The following is a 15729-nucleotide window of genomic DNA, read 5'->3' on the forward strand; positions in this document are numbered from 1 at the left end:
TTTCTCTCTTTTCCTTTCTTTCTTTCTTTAATATTGGCTATTTCTTTATTCCAGCAAGGAAGGCCTGCTTTGTAGTTTGAAAGTGGGTTAGATTTGATGGATCTGTCTGTCAACTGGAATCAACTGGAAATTTAAAAATAATACAGGTTTTGAGATTCTACAAGGTTCAATGAATCAGAACCTTCAGGATGGAACCTGGGAATTTATATTAAAATAAGTAAAACTCCTCAAATGCTATCAAAAGCCAGGCAAGTTTGAGAACAACTAGGAAAGAAAGAAATGACCCTTACAACTTCCATGACATACCATAATTCTTTAATTCTCCTCTTTGCTGCTAAAATAAAAATTAAAGTTCTCCGCTGACCAAAATATCAAACTAAAACATACTTTTTTTTCCCTTGAGAGAAAGTCTTGCTCTGTCACCCTTGCTAGAGTGCAATGGCATCATCATAGCTCACTGCAACCTCAACCTCCTGGGCTTAAGCGATCCTCCTGCCTCAGCCTCCCGAGTAGCTGGGGGCTACACGTATGCACCACCACATCCAGGTAATTTTCTATTTTTTGTAGAGACGGTGTCTTGCATTTGCTCACGCTGGTCTTGAACTCCTGACCTCAAGCAATCCCCCGCCTGCCTTGGCCTCCCAAAGTGCTAAGATTACAGGCATGAGCCATGGCACCCAGCCACATACTTCTATTTTTATAGATCTCACAACTAATTCAAGAGGAGACATAACTCATATAAATATTTACTTTTTAATATCCTTACATTAGAGGACTGGTAGACATAAAACATTTAAGTTGTTGCAATCCTTCCTCTTCCTTTCACTCTATATGATCTTTGCTCTGTTAGGATGTCTGCTGTCCTTTCCTGAAAGCCTCTTTATATCCTAGTTAGACAGGAGATATCTCTTTTTATTAACGGTGGTAATACATAACTCACACAGTTGTAAAACAAAGTTTCAGAATGTAAAAATTATGCTTACAGGTCATGGGTATTTATGAATCTTACCTCTACTTAGGTTTTTATTTACTATGGTAAAATAAGTCTAAATGGCCTAAACCTGAACTCAAATGCAAAAAATGAAAACAATTCTTGCCAGTATTTAACTCCACTAGATTTATTTTCTGAATACAAGTGTTAATCTTTTGGTTTCAGACAGTCAGTCTTTTGACAAAAATCAAGCCCTTATCTCATGCTGTGGTAAGGTCAAACTTAAGTCTATATGAAGAAAAAGAAGAACAAAAAGCCATTGGTTTATGCCAAAATGCTACTTTGAAAGGATGAAATGTGGCTTTTTCTTCCTCTTTTGAAACTGAAAAATAAAGCTTCTACTGTCTTCTCCCCACCAAAAACTTGCACCAATAAAATAACTACCAGTTATTCTCCATCCCTGGCATTAGGCATGTAAAGTAGCCACAGTGTTCTCGAGCACCACATTCAAACTCGTCCTCCCATGATGAATAAGTAGCAAATCTATTATTGCTATTTAGGGCCATTTGTACTTTTCAAAATCAAGTTATAACATTATCTTTTGATTTCATTATTTGTCATTGTGTGAGTCAAGCAAATATTACACATATTACCTTATTTTAAGAAAAATAAAAGTTTGAATCCTGGCTCTGCGCCAACTCACTGTGTGACTTGGAAGAAGTCAATTCCTGCCCCTCCACTTTAGCTTTCTCATCCATAAAGTGGAAATAACAATAACGAGCTGTTATGAGGATTAAATGATATAATATATGCAAAAGAATGTTGTAATTATCGAGTGTGACACAAAATACGTTGTCTTTTTAAAGAAATACTTATTTTAAATAATCAGAAACTTTGCCTCAGGAGTGTGAATTCTTACAGACTAAGTAAAATGTATTTTTCTTGAAAGTTTACAGCCTATAGTTATCTTAAATTTTTAAGAATCAAAAGTAAAATTATGCATACATGTTATACAGTCATGTGCTTAAGTACATGAATATTAAATAATTTTATTGTTTATTACTTTTAGTTTCTGTCATCCACTCATCTTAGTAAATCAGGAAAGGATTTTAATTGACACACTTGAGTTAAATGACATAGTTTACTGCTGTTCTACACAAAAACAGCTTTTAAATATGCCGGCATTACCACTTATGGAAGAAGAATTTGAATTGGAACAAAAACAAGGCTAAGTAAAAATTAAAATGATATGTATTTATATATAACATTTTATATATGGAGTTAGATTGCCTAGGCTTAAATATGACCTTCAGTGTTTACTGTGATCTTGGGCAAATTAGATTTATTCAAGTTCTGTGCCCCAGTTTCCTCATCTATAAAATGGGAATGATAATAATGGAAACATCCTGATAGGATTATAAGAATTAAATGAGATACAGTATGTAGCATACCTTTAAACATGTTTGGCACATACCAACCAACCAAATGTTAGAGGCTATAATAGAGTTCTCCCAATAGGAATGGGGGATTAGTTTGAAATTCAGTGGGGTTTGGGTAAATTTCTAGAAATGCTAGATAGATCACACTCACATGTAAACTACATGAGGGAAGGGGACAGGGTTACATGGCACAACCCTTCAAGACAGTATTTTAGGAAGACTGAGTATCAATTTAGTACATGTTACATTCCTGAAAACTTCAACAAAACTAAATTATAAGAATTTGGTTGGACTTCCAAAGTAATTATTAGTAGAATTTAGAGGGAAGTAGGATTGTCTCTTAGTAATTAACAAACTTTAAGTATTTTTTAAATAATCCAAATTTTCTTCAATAACAAATACTTCGGTATGAGAAAAATAAGTAGGTTTTCCATTTAAATGTTATAATTTCCAACTTAAGACTTTCATAACGTAACTGCATATTATCTTGCTTTTATACTATGCCTGGTATTGTAAGATTAAAATTATAAACCACTGAACAAAACTTGACAAAGAGCCCTTTTTTTCTATTCCAATTTTTTCCTATTTCCCCATCTCTATTTCTACTCTCTACCCATAAGCCATGAGAACATAAATAATTAAGTATACAAATAGCCCTCTCTTTTAATTTCTCGAACAACACAGAGTGATATGCCAATGGTCACACCTATTATTATTGTTCTTTGTCTCTCTTCTTTGACAAAAAAAATATTATATTTGTAGCAATTTAAACATATATACACACATCATATATATAATTTCATATCTATAGATATCTCATATGTAATCTATTACTCTCACTTCTTCTAAAGAGACAAACAATTGAAGATTAAAAAAAAAATGAAAACCAGAATTTATGTGAAAAAAAAATAAGCAATCAACAGAAAGAGAATTTTGTATTTTAAAAATCCCTATTGCCAATGGAAGGGCCATTTATGCAAAATGTATATAAACACTATTTCCTATTTCATCTAGCAAATCAGATATGGCTGCCAGAAAAGCATATTTAAGTCTTCTTCTTTTTTTTTTTTTTAACAATATAGATTTCTTTCAAAACTTTGTTAAACTAAACTAAAATAGTACCCGGGTCATTTGTCCTTTTTGAGTAGTCTGGACACAGCAAATATGCCACTCCCTAACTGAAAAAAAACTAACCATAAGTAGATCAGACATGTCAGAATACTTCATATGCTACCAAGAGAACATTTTTTCATTATCTTAAGGGAAATTAAGTATGTGGGCTGAGCTTCATCTACCAAGGCAGTCTCTACTGAAACATTCTAGAGTCTTCAGCATACATTTCTTTGAAAATTGAGGATTTCATATCTGGAGATCATAAAATAGGAATTTTTCATTACTATTATAACCATAGTCAAAATATACAAAATTTTAAAACTCCAGCTATAATACAATTTAATTATAAGTTTTTTTGTTTGTCTGTTGTGTTTTTTTTTTTTTTTTGAGACAGAGTCTTACTTTGTCACCCAGGCTAGAGTGCCGTGGCATCAGCCTAGCTCACAGCAACCTCAGACTCCCGGGCTCAAGCAATCCTTCTGCCTCAGCCTCCCGAGTAGCTAGGACTACAGGCATGCGCCACCATGCCTGGCTAATTTTTTCTACATATTTTTAGTTATCCAGCTAATTTCTTTCTATTTTTAGTAGAGATGGGGGTCTCGCTCTTGCTCAGGCTGGTCTCGAACTCCTGACCTTGAGTGATCCATCCGCCTTGGCCTCCCAGAGTGTTAGGATTACAGGTGTGAGCCACCGCGCCTGGCCTAATTATAAGTTTTAATGATGAAAAGACAGCCTTTCAACTTTATAGTTCCTTTCCTCTTCAAATCAATTTACATATATTGAGTGTCTAAAAGGCAATATTGATTGCAGTTATGTCAGCAGCTATATTACTTAAATAAACCCTACCTAGCCTTTTCCCTGAAATCAAAACTGTTTCCCATTAAAAATAAAGTTAAAAAAGCAGACCTTCCCAAAGCTTCTTCCAAACTGATGACGGCTGCTTGCGGCTGATTTTGACTGACTGCTTCAAGAGACAGGCCCCGACGAGAGGACTCAGTGACGAAGGGTGGCAGCCTTGCTGTGCTGGAATGGCCTAACGAGCAGATAGTTGCCACAATTTGAAATTCTGCTGAACAGCTTACTGCTGCCCAGGATCATTCACTGGTCAATATTTTCAGATCCAGTTAATTGTTAAGTTGGGGATCCTTTGGAGGATTTATCATTAAAAGGAAGACTGCAGCCTGCTTGCATCACTTCAAAGCATGACAAGAAGTTATTTCTGGCCAGGTAGGCATAAGATGCAGACCATGTACATGAATATGGGAAGAGGAGGCAGGTAATATGTTTGAAACCAACAGTTATCAAGAAGAAAAGTTAGTAGGGAGATAAATTAGATGAATTAGTCTTCAAATCCTGTATAGTATTAAAATAGGTAACAGTGGATCATAACACATTGCTGGGTTTATAGCATTCATTACCTGACCAAAACAGTGCATGGCAAGAATGAAACAAGCAAATGCTATTTGAGATACTATCAATACAAATTTTCAAATTTTTGTCATGCATTTATCTAAGCTATAGGGAAAATAATTCACTTACCGATTACTGTCAAAATAAATAAAAGTGTGGCAACAGCTGATGTTCCATAAAACATGGTGCTGATATTACAAGCCAGGATGTTTGTGTCATTCTGTGTGTTGGGCACTAAAACGGGTGGTAGCAAAAAGCCAACTGCAGTGCCAAGCTGTAAAATAAATAGTACTGTTAACAGCTATTCTCATTAGAGAAAAAAGTAAATACTGGCAATTAATAGAACATAAAGAGGACAGCTAGTGTTTATGTTTTAATGTATTTGTTACTACTGTACTGTTAAAGAGAAATTGCTGACCAATGTCTTTCCTATTTAAAAAACATTTACTGAGATCCTACTATCTGAATGATGCTGCTATAAAGTTGTGTAAGATACATTCCTCGACTTTTAGATGTTCACCGTCAAAAAGGGAATAAGAGTATGCAAAATAGGGCTAAGAGAAAACAACCTACAGAAGAGTACTTTGGAAGGGCACCTTGTATAGACTCAGGATTCAGGAAAAGTTCATGGAGAAAGCAAAGATCTGAATAAGAAATTGGAGTTAGCTAAGAGAAGGAGAAATGTTCCAAATCAAAGGGACATTACGTACAGGGCCAGGAAGGAGAGAGCATGACCTTGTCAGAAACTAAGTATGCACAGTTTGGCACAGAGCAGAGAAAGAGTATGTGTGTGGGGTTGGGGATTGTGGAGAGAGGTGAATCAAAAGAGCTGGCAGGAGGCAGAGATGGAAGGTCTCACATGTGACCTTAGAGAGTTTTTGAATTTCATCCTAAGGACAAAGGAAGCCACTGCAGGGGGTAAGTTAGTGCCCAGAACAGATCTGCACACTATAAAGATCATACTGGATGAATGGAGAATAGACGGAAGAGAGCAAAAGCTGCAGATAGGGAGATAAGTTAGCAAGCTCTAGGTGAGAGCTGCGGGTGGCCCAAGCTACAATAGTGGCAGTAGAGGTGAAGCGAAATGAGCTAGGAGACAATGAACTAGGCAGATTTTGAGTGGTGGGTTCCTATGAGATATCCAAGTAGACTATCCAGCTGGCCAATATCTATATTAGTCTGAAGCTCATTCATTTATTCAACACATTTTTATAGAGAGCCTAAAATACGCCAGGCACTGTAATAAATGCTGGCGATACAGTTGTACGCATTCAGACCACATGCTTATTTTCATCTTACGATCTAATGGTAGGGACGGGAGATGAGTACTAGATAAAAATTCACATGTAAACATACAAATATGTAAACAATAAACATGAGACAGGGATAAGTGCTATATGGAGAATTACAGCATAATGATGTAATAAGAGAATGACGGGCAACTCTAAATGGAATCAAGAAATGGCACTGAATGAGATTTAAACTGAGAGATAAGTTACAAAAAGAATGTAATCATGCGATTCCAGGAAGAAGAACATTCCAGGCAGAGGGAATGCTTCTGCAAATGCCCTTAAGCAAGTACAAGCTTACCATTGTTGGAGGAACCAAAGAAGACATACCAGTAAAGTTTCGTATTATAATTCAGAGTAAAGAGTTTATATTGTAAGTACTATAGGAAATCACTGGCAAGTTCAAAAAGCAGGGCAATGAAATGATTTGATCTATGTTTTAAAAGGTTCTCTCTGGTTAGAGACCTGGCAGTACAGATGGGTAGTTAAAAGCTAGGATTCGGGAACCAGATAGACTTGAGTGTGAATGTGGCCACCAACTAGCTGTGACCTTTGGAAAATAATTTCATCCCTTCAAGTCTCAGCTTCTGTATACACAAAATGGGAAGACTGATAGTTCTTATCTGACAGTATTAAATTGAATGACACAAGGCATGTAAAGCACTTGGCGTGTCTCCAGGCTCTTAGTGAGTGCTCAATAAAGTTGAATATTATTGTGAATGATCACTTCATAAACTAGGCTAAAAATGCAAAGTTGGGAGTCATGAGCAACTGTACAGCTACTGGAGCCAAGGAAGGGATGAGAACACCCGAGCGGAATGTAGGAAGAAGGCCCAGAGGTGTGCAGTTTGAGGGAAGTTTGCCTATGAGTAAATGTTTCCATTTATTATTCACAAAATAGATTGTCCATAGATATGTTGTTAATATTTTTGTCATGCTCGATGAAGTATTAATCTTGAATATAATTTAGTAAAGATAAAACAAGAACACAGCTCCTATCCAGACATGCAGATGTAACCAACTAAAGTATCAGTCATAAATTATTTTGGATACATAACAACTATAGTTCAAACTACCCCTTCCTCTGTACTTTTAGATAAAGGAAATAAATATAAAGCAATAAGCAAGTATAGTTAGTCTTTTTATGTATTTTAAATAAATCTGACTGTGATCTTGAGGTTAGATCAAGTAAGAAAGTAGCAATCTTTTGTTACATAACTACATGTAGCAATATAAGTATAGAGAGAACTGAAGTTTTTGGGATACAGATTTTTAACTAGATTCCCCTCCAGCTGAGGGGATACAACTTACAGAGAGTATCATAGGACCCCTTATACAGAAATTAAATTACAGTAAAAGAATCAGTCTGCAATTTAAAAAATACACAGAACATTTTACCTAGAAATGCAACTGGAATTTCAACCTATGGTATTAGGAAAGACTAGGTAATTCCTTAATGGAGAGTTGGCAAAGTAAGCCACTCTTTTCCAATGGTTCCCTTATGTGTGATTTGTCTTGCACTGTCATACTGTTAAAAATCGGTAATTGGACTCGGTAACGCTGTGAAGTCCTTACCACCAGCAGAACATTTAGAATTCTTTTTTTTTTTTTTTTGGAGACAAGGTCTCGCTCTGTTGCCTGTTAGAATGCAGTGGTGTCAGCCTAGCTCACAGCAAGCTCAAACTCCTGGGCTCAAGTGATGCCCCCCCGCCTGGGCATCCAAAAGTCTTAGGATTACAGGTGTGAGCCACCGCACCCGGCCCTAAACTTGTTTTAAAAATTCTGTCCTTACAAAGAAATTTAAAATGCTCTTTAATCAAAGCGTGCCTCTTAACATACGACTACTCATCTCCTCTCTTTCATTTATAGACAAAGGCCTCCTGAGGCTTCATCCATACAGGCCATGAGAGCCTATATGAATTTTTCTGGTCCTTTAAGGATCCGACTGTCACCTATCACTCCAGGCCTTACCTGATTGCCCAGCACGGCGGTGGCACAAGCTGTGGACACTTCTTTGGGCCCAAACCACACTGAGGCAATGCGGGAGGGCAAGCCCAGGATGAACACCTGGGCCACGGAGCAGAGGCACTGGCCCAGCATGGTGACCCAGAAGAGATGCTGCTGCACACTGCCGCACTTGATCCAGCTGCCCAGGCAGTTGAGGCCGGAGCCCAGCAAGGCGGTGAGCCGCAGGCCTCTGGTGTCCAGCAGCCAGGTGGCCGGGAAGATGAGGGGCACGTAGGCCAGCATGTACACCATGGACAGCCAGTCGATGTGCAGCAAGGAGACGCCGTAGAAGCCCTGGAAGACGTTGCTGATGATGCTGTACTGGATCCACTGAAAGGCGTTCACCAGCGAGTACAGGCTGAAGATCAGGAGCACCAAAAAGCGCCGCGTGGAGAGCGCGATCCGGGGCAGCAGGGTGCCCTCGGCCCCCGGGGTCGCCTCTCCCGGGCCCGCGGGCAGCAGCCGGGCCTGGGTCTCCTCTTCCGGGGCCAGCGGAGTCTGCGGCCCGCCCAGGGCTCCCGCGCCGGCCGCGGGGCTGTCCCGGGGGAACCCGTTCAGGGGCCGGCAGCCGGCTTTGGGTCCGTTCTGCGGCTCCACGCTCTCCTTCTCTGCGGGCGCGCCCCTCGGCACCAGGAGGTACCCCTTCGCGAGCGGGTGCCCGGGCGCCACCGCCGCCCCCTCCTCGTCGTCCGGCCGCGCCATGGCCCAAGGCTTCCCCGCGCCGCCTCGCGCCCCCGGCCCTGCGCCCCGCGCCGAGACCCCGCGGCCCTCCCGGAATCCCGCCCCCCTCCCCCCTTCCCCGGAGGTGCGCCCGGAACCGCAGCCCACGCCGCCCGGTGCGCAGGTGGAGGAGTCGCAGCCTCACGCCGCCGCCGCGGGTCCCTCCGTGTCGGGTCCCGCCCCGAGAGCGGCGCGTCAGCGCGACGGCGGTCGGCGGGCCAGTGAGCGGGCGCCCTCGCCCGGCGCGGGAGCCAATCGCGCAGTTGCCGGGAGGAAGCGGGGCGAGAAAGGCCACTGGGCGCCTTTGTGCCGGGAAGCACTGCGGTGCTCGGGTTTCTCCGCACCTGGGGGCGGACGGGGCGGCTTGGGCTGCGAGGGGCGGCAGGAACCGAGCGGGGGAGACAAAGAGGCAGGCGGCACCCTCGCCACCAAGAAGGGCTCCCCAAGGGCGCCGTCCAGTGCGCAGGCTTCTCGCCGCAGCACCGCTGTCCGCCTAGGTGGGACCTTGGCTTTGGAGGAGACAGGACCCCGTTTCATAAATTCGTGCTATCTCGGCAGAGGAAGAAGGCCAGAAAGCGATCCAGTCCAGCTAGAGAAAGATTTCTTGGGAAATCTGCCCTTGGGAAACCGGAATTCCATACCCCGCCCCCCCAACCCAGTCTTCACCCCGCTACTTGCCGGAGGCCACGCAGACGAGCCGTGCCCGCCGCCTTGGACCAACACACGTCGTTCGTAGTTACTGGACACGCATATTCAGGGCTGTTCAGCGGGTTCCAGGTACCAAACTTGTTTTGAACGGTATATGCCAGACATTGCCTCGGGCTCTGGGGAATTAAAAAAAAAAGAGAGAGAGAGACATATTTTCTGTTCTCCAGAGCACATGTAGCCTTGAAGGACTTCCTGGACTAGAGAAAACGTCAGCCCTGCTGCTCCTTAGGAAACTATATATAAAAAAGAGAGACCCAAGTATTCATTGTTAGAGTGAAAATGAAACTAAGTGTATGGAGTATAGGGGTTCTCGCTATGGATTTAATCTTTTTAAGTGCTGATCTCTAGAACCCTAAAACCCTGTACACCTTTTTATTGCCTCTTACATTATTATTTTGGTCATGTATAGAACATATCAGGCAGCTCTCAGTACAGGTGAAATGCTACATGTCCTAAACGCTAATGACTCTGTGCATTATAATGTCTTCCTTGCCCACCTTGTATAAATTGCCACACACCCCCATCCCTTTATCTTGCTTTTTTCTTCTACTTCTTAGCGTTTAACACCATCTAAAATGTCTTATATTTACTTTTTTTTCCCTCTTTTTTCCCCCTCCCTCCCCTGAATGTAGGCTCCCTAGGGGACAGGGCTGAAAGTTGTGTTGCTTTTTTATGCTGTTGCTATTTTCCGAGAGTCTGGAAGAATACCTAGCACAGTTTGTGTTCAATAAATATTTACCGAATGAATGCAACTAATGAGCATTGAGTTACTATTGAATATTTTAAGGAATTACTTGCTTTGTAAATAAACCCATTTCTTTAAAAAAAAAATCTTTTAAATTTCCCCTCCAAACATGATTTACTAAACATTGATTAGATTACTGAGCTATGGTCTCTGAATGAACAAAAAATAACTAAATGTGGAATCCAAAGGACTTCAGCCCTAGTTAAGAAGTTTATTGTATCGATTTCTAAAAAATGAACTAATTGCATTGCTTAATATTCATAAAGCTCAAGCCTATAGTCCCAGCTACTTGGAAGGCTGAGGCACGAGGATCTCTTGAGCCCAGGAGTTCAAGTCCAGCCTGGGCAACATAGAGAGACCCCCATCTCTAAAATAAATAAATAACTTTTAAAAATCAGCACAATTTATTATTAAATATTCATAGCCTCTTTTTTTTTTTGTACTTTTATGTACCATGCAATCTTCTACATAGCTCAGAAAAAACCTATTCAGAAAAGGAATCCAGTGGGTTGAATTTTAAATGGATCTTTCTTTGCTTGCTCCAGTCATACATCCATTCCAGATGTTCACAGTAAACACTCAGATATCTGCAAACTTCCCCTTATCCAGTGGGGGTTGGAGATCATCTTGTGTCAGATCTGATGGTCTGATAGGGTGGCTTCCTGAATGTACTCCTACAGAGAGGCCATTCTTTCTGATTGTTTAGGCTCCTCCTGTTTGTTTAGTTATTTATTTTTGAGACAGGGTTTCGCTCTGTTGCCTGGGCTAGAGTGCAATGGCGTCTTCATAGCTCACTGCAGCCTCAAACTCCTGACTCAAGCGATTCTTCTGCCTCAGTGCCGCCCTCCTCCTCCCCCGTCCCCACCAGTAACTGATACTACAGGCACACCCCACCTCACCCAGCTAATTTTTTATTCTTTGTAGAGACAGGGGTCTTGCTGTTGTCTCAAACTACTGGCCTCAAGAGATCCTCCCGCCTGGGCCTCCCAGAGTGCTAGGATTACAGGCAGGAGCCACCGCACCGAGCCCTACTTCTGTTTAGAGATCATTTGTCTTCTCTTTGTCCTCAGCAAGAAGGACCATGTTGGGAGTTCCCTGGGTATCCCGGACAGCCAGTCAGCTCCTGATTTTCCTCCAGATTTTCACCAGCTGGTGCCTGTCCTACTTTTGCTCCACCTTCTCATGTACCTTACCTGCACATGACAAAGCTCTGTATCTGACTCTGTCACCATCTGCCTGGAGGGTACCACCAAGTGGGTGTAGAGGAGTGGGGAAAGGAATCAGATCTAGAGATGGGCTACCTGGGTTTGAATTCCAACTTCAGCACTCACTAGCTGTGTGACCTTCAGCAAGTTACTTAGCTATTTTCTAACAGGATTATAGGATCCTGCTTTGTAGGATTGTTATGAGGATTAAATGATTCAACAATACCTGGCACGTGGTAGGCATTCTCAGTTAAAGTTAGTAAGGTGATTAAGTGTAGCAATTAGGGATTCAGGCTTTGTAGCCAAATGGCTTGGGTTCAAGTCCTAGCTCTTTCACTTTCTAGCTGTATGAACGTGGACTAGTATTGTGCACGTGTGTGTGTGTGTGTGTGTGTGCGCAACTGTAAAGTGAGAACAATACTTTTCATGAGATTGTTGTGAGAAACAAACGGCTAGTAAATATAAAGCACTTAAATGATGCCTCACCTTTGATCTATACCAGTACTCAGTAAATGTTAGCCATCCCTGTTATTAAAATATCAACTCATAACTTTGTGTTTCTCATAGGCATGTCTCTTTGTTGGGTTATCTTAGATTTGACCCCATGTTGTCTATTTAAGCCTATTCGGATCCTCCTGGAGTTCCTCCAAACTCTGTCGGACTGGATTTATGATTGTAGGGCCCATCCCTGGAGGGTGCTGTCAGGCCTGCCCTAAAGGGCAGCTCAGAGTGGCGTATCTCAACTATCCCTTGTCTAACAGGAGGTAGATTTCTTACTGTGAGAGGTGATTGACACGTGAATAGACCCCCATGTGACGTATCTGGACAGCCAATAGATGATCATCTATGTCGGACAGGTATGTTGTAGATAGGATTCCTACACTCTATAAAAAATTGACCTATGTGAAATCTAATATTTCTTCTGACTTTAAGTTGCTATGACTTAGGAAAAGTAAAATAATATATTTCTAATGAAAGGATTAGACAAAATTCATATGCCTATTTCAGCAAAGTTCCATAAAGTAAAGAAAGGAGTAGAGAAAATAGAAAAGCTCAGCAGTACCTCTTTGTAGTGCTAAGCCATTCTAATTCCTTAACCTCGCCTTCTCTCTCTTGAGGCTTCAGTGGTGGATACTTATTAACCAATTTAGACATGAGTCATACTTCATATCGTATGTCTGGATGTATGACATAACGTGAACCTTAATCTCCATCGGAGAGGGCATTTCTGCAAGCATCACTTGGCTAGAAGTCAAGATGAGTTTGAGCTACAGGATGGGTGTGGGATAACAGAGTGGAGAGATTTGAATAAGTAACAGGTCAGTGATACAGATCTGAACAGCATCCAAGAGTCAAGGTCCAAGATGTTAACAGGAGTGATGTGGCTGTTCCTGACCAAAAGTTTCTTACAGTTTAAGAGCTTCAGAGGTTAAGATGAAACCAGAACAATTCTATTGGATGTCCGAGCCATGGTGTTCCACGGGGAGGTGGGTAGATTGGGGCAGCCTTGCCTTCAGTTTGCACACACTAGCACCAGGCTCTGGCCACCTGAGCAGCAGAGGCTATGCTGCTCTACTGAGTGGAAAGATCAAGGTGGGAGTGGAGGGGTGGAGGAGAGGGCTAGAAATCAGAATCCTCCTGTGCGTTCTTTTTTACCCCCCACTAAGACATTTTATTTGTATGTATTTATTATATTCCTAGAAAAAGAGTCCCAGGATTTTTTCTCCTGTGTGTTTTCATCTTGCTTCCTCTTGATCCATGCCAGTTGAGGTCATCAATACAATAAAACCAAACTGATGGGATGGGAGCAGATCATTCTGCCATTTTTCTAGACCTTTGAGTTACACATCAAGACCGGGACTGGAGGCCGGGCGCGGTGGCTCACGCCTGTAATTCTAGCTCTCTGGGAGGCCGAAGCGGGTGGATTGTTTGAGCTCAGGACTTCAAAACCAGCCTGAGTAAGAGCGACACCCCGTCTCTACTAAAAATAGAAAGAAATTAATCGGACAACTAAAAATATATAGAAAAAATTAGCCGGGCATGGTGGCGCATGCCTGTAGTCCCAGCTACTCGGGAGGCTGAGGCAGGAGGATCGCTTGAGCCCAGGAGTTGGAGGTTGCTGTGAGCTAGGCTGATGCCATGGCACTCTAGCCTGGGCAACAGAGTGAGACTCTGTCTCAATAAATAAATAAATAAATAAATAAAGTTGAACCCCTGAGCTCCAGCTATCCTCCCACCTTGGCGCCCGGGGAAGGTAGGATTACAGGCGTGAGCCCAGCCCCCACCTCCTTCCTAAGTCAGGACTGGAGCCCAGAGACCTCTTCTGACGCTCATAGCGCTATCATCACCACTCACTGAACTCTTCCTGGCAATGTTACCTAGCTTTTCCTTTACATTTTTTATTCTTTATCTAGATCTGAGCTTCTCGAAGCCAGGGACTAGACCTTGTATCTTATTTTATAACACCCTCACTACCAAGAAAAGCTTTTCTCTTAGCGATTCAGGCCATACAGAATCACTTGCATTTAACTTAGCAAATGCTTTTAAGGGACAGTGACTAATATTAAGAAAGTGGCCTCCATTATTGCAAAATTTAAAATTTAATACATATTACAAGTTAAATCATGCCCTCCCTTCCCCTGAAATGTAACTAAACAGTTTAAATTCAATTTCACATAGTTAGCCACAACAGTGCATGCCTGGTATTGTATTCTATAACCTTAGAGTGGAAATGGGCTCTCTGAGTCCAGAACCACTTCTCTTCACCAGGGGTTCTATGACTGGAACAAATTTGGAATGGCACAGATCAGAATATTCCATCGCCAGGGTAGCATCCCAGTGGGCTGGTCCACACCAGTGGACTTCAAATAGGCTTTGGGTTGCTGTATGTTAAAGGTAATTTATAATAATATACCTGTAGAAACAGTAGCGTATTTTCTCTATACATACAGTCAGTGCTTGTTATTGTGATAGTTATGTTCTATTAATATAAAGTCGCCGCAAACAGTGAATTAGCAAATACTGAACTATGGCTCCCAGGAAGAATACAGACAGTCCCCGACTTAAGATAATTGGACATCCGATTTTTCAGCTTTACAGTGGTGCAAAAACAATATGCGTTCAATAGAAACCATACTTTGATTTTTTTTTTTTTGAGATGGGTTGTCAATATTTTGCCCAGGCTGGAGTGCAGTGGCACAATCACAGCACACTTTGGCCTCCAGCTCCTGGGCTCAAGTGATCCTCTCACCCCAACCTTCCAAGTGACTGGGACTACAGGCTTACCCCATGCTCAGCTCATACTCCGAATTTTGAATTTTAGTCTCTGCAAGTATTCATTTTGGGGTAACAAATTTCAGCAAGTAGGCTAATTTGCCAATAGGGAATCCATGAATAATGAAGGTCTACTGTATATACATGCTTAATATTTTCAAAGCTCTTTGCAAAGTTGTGGGCTATACACATTGCTGATCTCCATTTATGAGATTGTAAAACTGAGTGAATTAGCTGTGCAAACTGGCCTGTCCCTTGCACACAGGGCCAGTGTCAAAGGCGTGTGACCTGTACTGTCACACACGGCCCGGTACTCAGAAGGGTCTCACTCTTGGCTTAATGTTTTGCTGTTGCTCTCTTGAAAGTCTCAATTGTTTCTTAGCTAGGGGTCCAGCTTATTATTTTCACTGTGCCCCACAAATTACACAGCCAATTATCTAGTCACACAGCAGATAAACAGAGTAGTAACTGGGGAGACAAGAAAATACTATATACTTATCAAATTGAACAAGTCCTTCTTTTCAAAGTGCCTAATTAATATAATAAAGTTACCATTTATTGACAGTTGGCTGTATTAAGCTCTTGATATGTATTAGCTCACTTAGTCACTATCATTGGACCAGCCAGGAGAGTTTCATTTCCTCTACAACTTCGCCAACACTTGGTTTGGTCGGTCTGTTTAATGTCAGCCATTCTGCTGGTATGCAGTGGTATCTCATAGCAGTATTGATTTCCATTTCTCCAACGACTGATGATGATGAACATACTTTTATGTGTTGACTTACCATCCCTATAACTGTTTTAACACTTTGAGAACATCATTTCTTTGTCTTCTGGCTTTATTGTTCCTTGTTGAGGAGGCAGCTGTTAGTCCAACTGCCCCTCCTTT

The 15729-nt window shown here is 41.7% G+C and overlaps 1 protein-coding gene and 1 long non-coding RNA gene across 2 annotated transcripts in view; one reads left to right on the top strand and one right to left on the bottom strand.

Moving 5' to 3' along the window:
* The window catches only part of FLVCR1 (feline leukemia virus subgroup C cellular receptor 1), a 21610-nt gene extending 12719 nt beyond the window's left edge, over positions 1–8891 (bottom strand). The window contains exons 1-2 of the mRNA XM_012638323.1: positions 8154–8891; positions 5023–5167 (exon numbers count right to left, since the gene is read on the bottom strand). Coding sequence (XP_012493777.1) covers positions 5023–5167; positions 8154–8891 — 883 coding nt within the window. The remainder of the gene's footprint in view (positions 1–5022; positions 5168–8153) is intronic.
* A 5509-nt stretch (positions 8892–14400) lies between these two features.
* LOC105805454 overlaps positions 14401–15729 on the top strand; it is a 6698-nt gene continuing 5369 nt past the window's right edge. The window contains exon 1 of the long non-coding RNA XR_001137213.1: positions 14401–14462. This is a non-coding gene — a long non-coding RNA (uncharacterized LOC105805454). The remainder of the gene's footprint in view (positions 14463–15729) is intronic.

Source organism: Propithecus coquereli, unplaced genomic scaffold, assembly GCF_000956105.1.
Source record: "Propithecus coquereli isolate 6110/MARCELLA unplaced genomic scaffold, Pcoq_1.0 Scaffold129, whole genome shotgun sequence".
Lineage (NCBI taxonomy): Eukaryota > Metazoa > Chordata > Mammalia > Primates > Indriidae > Propithecus > Propithecus coquereli.